Source organism: Erinaceus europaeus, chromosome 14, assembly GCF_950295315.1.
Source record: "Erinaceus europaeus chromosome 14, mEriEur2.1, whole genome shotgun sequence".
NCBI lineage: Eukaryota > Metazoa > Chordata > Mammalia > Eulipotyphla > Erinaceidae > Erinaceus > Erinaceus europaeus.
The window spans coordinates 43112714-43120466 of record NC_080175.1 but is presented as its reverse complement, the minus strand read 5'-3'; the positions used below and the strand labels follow the sequence as shown (position 1 = coordinate 43120466).

At 55.2% G+C, this 7753-nt stretch overlaps 1 protein-coding gene across 1 annotated transcript; it reads right to left on the bottom strand.

The window, feature by feature from the left end:
• Positions 1–2178: 2178 nt before the first annotated feature.
• ABHD16B (abhydrolase domain containing 16B) lies at positions 2179–4614 on the bottom strand. Its single transcript, XM_007524431.2, has one exon. The coding sequence runs from the start codon at positions 3656–3658 to the stop codon at positions 2255–2257; it is 1404 nt and encodes a 467-aa protein (XP_007524493.1). The 5' UTR covers positions 3659–4614; the 3' UTR covers positions 2179–2254.
• Positions 4615–7753: the final 3139 nt, after the last annotated feature.

Below are 7753 nucleotides of genomic sequence, written 5' to 3'. Positions count from 1 at the left end.
TGCCTCAACTCCTTATTTTTTGCCTTGACAAGTAATTTTATTCGGGGAAGGCCTTCTCTTCCACTGAGCATGCAGCTTTGGGAGGGACACACATGGAGTGGTGAGGGAGGAAGGGGGTGCCTGCCTAACCAGCCAGGTCAGCCTGGCGGTCAATGGAGTGACATGCCGCAGCCAGATCGCCCTCACATTTGACAAGTAATTTTTTTTTTTCATTTGTTCTGTCAACATTTGTTTTATTATTTTTAAAATTTGTTACTTAATGAGGGAGTGAGAGGAAGAGAAAGAGAACTATATCACACTGGCAACATTTGACAAGTAATTTTAATTGGACGTCATTTACAACACTCTCCTCTCTGGATTTCTCTCGGTCCTAGCCAACAACAGCAGCACTGGCAACAATAACAACATCAAGGGCAACAAAATGGGAAAAATGGCCTCCAGGAGCAGTAGGTTCATAATGCAGGCACAGAGCCCCAGCAATAACCCTGGAGGCAATAAATAAAGTTCTAAAAAGTTTACATATATATCATGACCGGGATTCATCTTGCCCTGCAGGACTCATTACCCTTTACTGGCTGGGGGCGTACCAGTCCTTGAACTCACCTTGCAATCCTAGCAGGCACTAGGCTTCTTACATTTGTACTTGACTTGGGGCACATCCCTGTGTGCTTTCAACTGTGATTTTTTTCTCCAAATAGTTTTATTATTTTAATGAGAGAAATAGAGACACCAGAACATTTCACAGCTCTGGTGTATGGTGGTGCTAGGGATTGAATTTGGGACTTAACCTCAGGCATGAAAGTTGTTCCCATGGCTATTATGCTATTTCCCCAGGCCTTTTTGTTTGTTTGTTTTACAGCCCCAGATGCGGGATTGAGCTCTCTCCCAACTCTTCAGAAGCGGAAACAAATTAGTGTAACATTCCCTAGGTCATTCAATTAGTTAAGATTTCCAGTAGCCTCTGGGCTAAATTTGCTGGAGTTTGCAAAGGTAAGATGTGCAACCAACAGGCAAAGAGTCTTTATTGTGTTCCAGGAGGTGGCACAGTGGATAAAGCATTGAAATCTCAAGCATGAGGTCCTGAGTTCTATCCCTAGCAGCACATGTACCAGAGTGATGTCTCATTTTTACTCTTTCTCATTAAATAAATAAAAATCTTTGAAGGAAAAAAAGAAGTATTTAAACCCATTAGAATTGGACCCTGCTGAACTGCTTTCTCCCTTCTAATCAAGCCACTGTAAATTCTAAACTGATCCCTTAGGCATGGAAACCCTTTGCTTGGCTAACTTCTCTTCCTGTCTCAGCTCAAAGCCCACCTCCAGGACACATGTATCTTCCTTGTACTTTAGGTCATATTAGTCTGCTTTGCTTGCACTGACCCTGGTGAAATGGCTGTGTCCTCCCCTGATGCCACCAGTTATATATGTCAGCCTTTCCTGCCTTCCACCTTTTCAATTTCCTGCTCAGACCACGCAGGCCAGCCCCTGTCCTCGGGGTGTAGGGACAGCTGGCAATTCCTGCTTCTTGGAGTTCAGGCAGATGGTAAAGAAGCAAGTGCACGACAGACATTGGTGTACGGGGGATTATTTCATTTTTCTTTTTTCTTACCGCACTTTTTTTAAAAAAAGAATTTATTTATTCATGAGAAACATCGGAGGAGAGAAAGAACCAGACATCACTCTGGTACATGTGCTGCCAGGGATAGAACTCAGGACCTCATGGTTGAAAATCCAATGCGCCACCTCCCAGACCACTTATCTCATTTTTCTATCACAGCAAAGTCCAGTCCAGGTCTGGCTAACAGGGATACCCAACAATTGCTAGTGATTGGGTCCCTAGTGCTACATAGACCTAAGTCCACTTAAGTCCACGGCTCCACAATGAATTTGGAGTGGGAGGGAGGGAGGGGTGTATGGAGCAGCAGCATGCACTTCCTGGAATGCCCAGCAGTTCAGCCTGCTTCTGGTTCTCCAGGATCAATGCCATTCAAAGCGAGGCATGACTCATAAAGACAGACCCACCAATACTCAGAAATAAGGACCTTGTGGGTCCCACCACCCATGGTCCCACCTTTTTTTTTTTTAAGGCAATCTAGGGGAACCAGGAAGACCAGGCTGTCCCAAGGTGGGGGCTGTTTCCTGTGTACTGCCCCACCCACCCTCAGATATCAGGCTGGGGTCCCCAGGCAGGGCCAGCTTTATTGGCTCAGGGTGGAGGAAAGGAAACCGACTGCTGGCCACTGCTGGGGAGCGGGCTACAGCCTCCAGGGCAACTCAAAGTCCTCTGGTTCCAAGGGACTGCAGTGCGTAGACTCCAAGTTCTTGAGGTGTTTGCGAGCCAGGAAGAGTGCAAGTTGCCGGCGGCGCCGCGCGCTCAGGCTCTGGCCCACCAGCCAGGGGAAGGGGAGCCCGTGCGGCCCCCAGGCCTCCTCGCCCTCCTCCTCTTCACAGCTGCCATGGTAGGAGCGCAGCAGCGCCAGGCACCACTCGTCGTCTACGCGGTAGCGAGCGTAGTAAGCGGCCTCTTGCGCTGGGCTGCCAGCGTGCAGCCAGCGGGTGACCACCGCCAGGCCCTCGCGCGCCATCACTGTCGGGTAGCGGTGCTGCAGCAGGCGCAGGAGCAGTTCGTTGCCGCGGTTGCCCTCCACGTCGCCGGCCGGCAGGGGGCGCAGGTGGCCCGAGGTGCTGACCACGTCGTCCTGCGTGCGCCGTAGCAGCAGCACTGGCCCCGGGTAGCGGCACAGCTGCTCCGCCACGTTGAGATTGAAGTGTGCGCGCACGGTGCGCACCACCAGCCCCTTCCAGCTGTGGGGCATGACCTTGAGGGCGAGCGGCACCAGGTCGTCGAAGGTGGCGTCGAGCACGAGCGCGCCCAGCTCTGGGTACATCATGGTGGCCCAGGTGGCCGTGAAGCCACCGATGGACCAGCCATAAACCACCACGTGCGCGGGCGGGAAGTGCAGGCGGTGCAGCGCGTACTTGACCACCACGTCCATGGCGTTGGCGTCATGCTGAGGGAAGGGCGCGCCCGTGCTGCCCCCAAAGCCCGGGTGGTTCCAGCCCAGCACCGAGTAGCCGGCCTCCAGCGGCGCCGACAGGCAGCCCATCTCGTAGAAGCCGGCATTGCCCTCGCAGCAGATGACCAGGCGCAGGCCGCGGCCGTGGCTGCCCGGCTGCTGGCGGCGGTCCATGAACATGGTGTCAATCTCGTTGCCGTCGCAGGCCACCAGCTTGGCGCGCCGGCCGCGGTAGCGCTCCACCAGGCGCTCCTGGCCCTGCTGCAGCAGCGGCAGCAGCGCGCGTGTCATGAGGAACATGGAGCCCGGGTACACCAGCCAGCGGCCCAGCGAGTGCGCCAGCGCGTAGCTCGCCAGCTGGCCGGGCAGCTCGCGGATCTGCTGCAGCAGGCACTGAGTCTGGCTGCGCGCCCCCCGCGGCGGCCGACCCAAGTGCCCGCCCAGCGCCGAGTCCCGCAGCAGCCACACGCCCGCGGCCGCCGCCGCACACATCAGCGCCCCGTGCCTGCTGCCTCTGCCCGCCGCGCACACGTCATCCCAGCGGAAGTCCACCGGCCAGCTGCGGAAGTTGTAGGTGTAGTTGGCGGTCAGGTAGATCTTGAACACGTGCATCAGCGCCTTCACGAAGCACACGAGACACATGGGCGCCCAGGCTACAGCGCCGGGCCTGCCGCCCAGAGCCCGGGCTGGGGGCGCCCAGGGAGGCCCAGGCCCAGCCCGGTGGACGGCTGCGGGGGCGAGCAGCTCGCAGAGCCGTCGTGGGACATGCCTCCCCAGCGCTCGGGCCGAGTGGCCTTTGTGACCTGGGCCTTCCAGGCGCCGGCCCAGGTGGCCTTGACCGGCTGTGGCCAGCTTTGTGAGTCACTGTTGCCCAGGAAGGGTTTCCAGGTGTGGTGGACTTCGAGGGGTTCGGACCCGCCCCCGATGGAGGCCACGCCCTCCCTGGGACTTGTCACCTGAGTTCAAATCTACTATTCCTGGACAGCACCGAAGGCCCCCAGTCCACCTAACCGCAGAGGTCATGGTTTCACTGGGGAAAATGTGGGGCTTGCCACAGCCCTGAACTGAGCTTTGCGTAGGACCCTCCCCACCTCCTGATGGGTCCGATGCGGTGATTGGGGACCTAGGGGCAGCAAACAGGAGATCTGGTCATCGACTAAGGTCCAGGGAAAGATTTGGGGTTGCAATACCAGCCCAGGCCTGCAGTCTACACTCCCAGCCCTCTAGAGTCAGGGAGCGGCCCAGGAAATCCACTCACCCCAAAGGCTGAGGAGGCAGCAAGTCTGCTCTGGCTGGGCCTGCGGCAGCCCCTGCACACCTTCCTTCCCAGGAAATCAGGGGGGAGCAGGCTGGAAACCCCCACCTGTTCCAGATCCTCTTTCCATGCACCCAGCAAAGGCAATGACCTTCTCCAGGTGGGTACTGCCTAGACAATGTTCCTCATTTTTTCAGCCCTCAGTAGAGCTTTCCTCCCCCTCAAACCACGGGCAGGCTGAGCCTTCCGCTTTTCAAGAGAGTCCCCTTGCCTCTTGTGCAGCAGAGAGGGCCCAGCCACTCCAGAGCAAAGGAGGTGGGCCCAGAGGCCACCCTAAGGGTGAGGGGAGACCAGCTCAGGGGCTTATTCGACAGGGGCTGAAGGGCTGGGTGGTGGCACATCCGATTAAGTGTACATATTACAATGCACAAAGGAACCAGATTCAAGCCCCTGGTCCACACATGCGGGGGGGGGGGGAAGCATCACAAATGGTGAAGCAGGCCTGCAGGTCTGTTTCCCCCCTTTCCCTCTCAACTTCTGTTTCTAGCCAATAAATAAAACATAAAAAAATAAAAACAGTAATTGAAACAAACCCAACCTGTCCCTGTAGCCAGCCTGCTCCAGAGATGCCCAGCCCAGAGTTCCAGGCCCCACCTGTTTCCCTGCTCCTTGTGCCAGGGATGGGCCAGGTCAGCTTCGTGCACCGCCCCCCCCACACACACACACAGACACGCACACCTGCTTGGGGGCTGGAGGGTAGGGAGTTCAGTGTGTGGTAAGTGAGTTAGGAAGACTGACTAGCCACTAGGGCTGATAAACAAAAGACAAGACACCCAGTTAAATCAGAATTTTAGATAAACAACATATATGTTTCAATCTAAGTTTGTCCTAAGTGTTGCTTGGGACATAATTTGAACTACAGTCTTATCTGAAATTCAAATCTAATTAAAGATGCTGTTTTTTAGGGTTTCTTTCTTTCTTTCTAACTAAATCTGGCCACTCTACCCTCACAACTCCCCTGCCAGCTGAGATCCAGATTTCCCTGACAGCCCAGCCCTTCACTCAAATGAGCTCATCTGGCAGATTCTGAAGGCCAGAGGGGGTCTCAGTGTCCACTGGTGCTTGTGGACAGGGGCCCCCTGCTGCAGTCCTGGAGGTGGTGCAGTGGATAAAGCATTGTACTCTCAAGCATGAGGTCATGAACTCAATCCCTGGCTTCTCATGTGACTGAATGATACTCTGGTCCCTCTGCCCATCATAAAAAAAATATTTTTGGGGGAGTCAGGTGGTAGCACAGTGGGTTAAGCGCATGTGGCACAAAGCACAACGACCAGTGTAAGGATCCCGGTTCGAGCCCCGGCTCCTCACCTGCAGGGGAGTCGCTTCACAGGGGGTGAAGCAGGTCTGTAGGTGTCTTATCTTTCTCTCCCCCTCTCTGTCTTCCCCTCCTATCTCCATTTCTCTCTGTCCTATCCAACAACGATGACATCAATAAGAACAATAACTACAACAATAAAAAAAAAAAAAACAAGGGCAACAAAAGGGAAAATAAAGAAGTAAATATTTTAAAAAACTAAAAAAAAAATATTTTCAAATATTAAAAAAAAAACCTATGCTATACAACCAGGGGGTAAGCTTCACAAATTGTGAAGCTGGTCTGCAGGTGTCTCTCTCTGTCTCCCTGTCTGTCTCCCCTCCCCTCTCAATTTCTATTTGTTCTATCTAGTAAGAAGAAAAGATAAAAGAAAGGCGGCTGCCAGGAGCAGTGGATTCATAGCGCTGGCACCAGGCCCAGGCCCCAGCAATAACCCTGGTGGTAATTTTTAAAAATCCTCCCTTGATCGTTCCCTCTTTACTTGGGGGGATGGGGGTGGGGTAGGGAATGGCTGCCACTGGAGGTAATCACCCAAGGGTAAGGGATGGGATCCAGTGGTCCCTGATCTTCTGAAATGTCTCCCCTGACCCTGTGACTCAGGCTAGAGATGGGAACCAGCAGAAGGGTCCTTGGATCCTCTGGGAAGTATTTCACAAATTGATGCAAAGTGTTCCAGAGGAATAAGGGAGTGTAGAGGAACAGGAGGAACAGGAGTATCCCCTACACGTATCCCACCACCATACACACACACCACATAGCAAGCACCTTTCTTTCTTGGGGACTTCAAGTCCCTGCTTCCTCAGCCCAAGTGAACCCAGGCAAGGGCATAAGAAAGGACTGTTCTCAGTTTGGAACCTGCACACATACACAGCACTGGGGGTGTCTTTGAGGTTTGTTCATTATTCAGGCTATAAGACACCCCATATTTTGTCTGGATCCCCAAGGAAAAGATACAACTTGGAGACGCAGGGACCTCCTGGGAGCAATCTCCTAGCTCCTGTCAGCTCTGCCCTTCAGCTACCCCACCTGCCCTTGGCTCCCCAGGGGAAGGCAGGAAACCGGATGGGGGAAGGGCAGTAGCTGGATTCTGAGGGGCAGAGGTCGATGAGCTGGAGTTGCGGCCCCACTGGGGCCTCACCGTTCTGGCCTGGTCCCTGACTCCAGCAGTGCAAAGCCATCAGCTCTTCTGAGACAGGAAGGCATGTGACAGGAAAGGAGCCCTTCCCCCTGCTGTCCCCTCTGCCAGAGAGCCCCCCACACTCAACCCTCTGGCTGAGCCCCATCTGCTCAGGGAAGCTGGGCTGTGTCCCATGATCAGTTTGAGGATGCAGCCCTGCCGCTACCGCATTCCCGCATTCCCCCCCCCCCTCTGTCCACCAGGCAGACCTCTGAGCATGTACACCTACCCCCCCCCCCACCACCACCCAGGAGTCACTCTGTGAGCTGAAAGACCTCTGGCCTCCACCCCCACTAGCCCCCCCCCCTCCCCCACCCAGGCAGCTTCCCAGTTCAGCCTCCCTGGAGGACCTTGATTTATGCTGCCAGGCGGCAGAGCCAACCTTGGAGAAGGCAGGAGGGCAAGAGAGAAAACCAGTCCCAGAGGCTGGAGGGTCAGGGGCTGGGATCCAACCCCACCCCCCAGGAAAGCTCTCCCCACTACCCTGGAGCAATGCCAATCTGGGGGGTGAAGGCTGCTTCTGCTCAGGAAGTGGGGTGCAGGGAAGGTGGGGGATGGCTCAGAGCCTGGGGACAGGAGGGGACGCTTCCTGGCGGATGTGGGGTCAGAGGAAGGGCGGAAATGGCCAAGACAGCTGCTGAACATCTGGAATCACAGAGACTTACCCAGAGCCCTCAAGGATGGTGAGGTTAGGGGGGGGGGGAGGGCATGCCCACGCCCTCTCCTTCCTGCCTCCCGGCAGGCCAGTCTCCAACTTACTCTGAGCTCTGCCTCCCATTAGGGGAAAGTCTAGGTTTGGGGTCAGGAGCCCTCAGGTCAGTGTGGGGCACTAATGTAGAGCCAGAACCACCACGCCCCCACCTCCAGTTGACCAAGTACAGCCTGGGGTCCTATTCACATACTGGGAAGGGACACTGTCCTCTCTTCTCC

Excerpts from the sequence above, each read along its gene's own strand:
- ABHD16B (XM_007524431.2), bottom strand. The coding sequence starts at position 3,658 with ATGTGTCTCGTGTGCTTCGTGAAGGCGCTGATGCACGTGTTCAAGATC.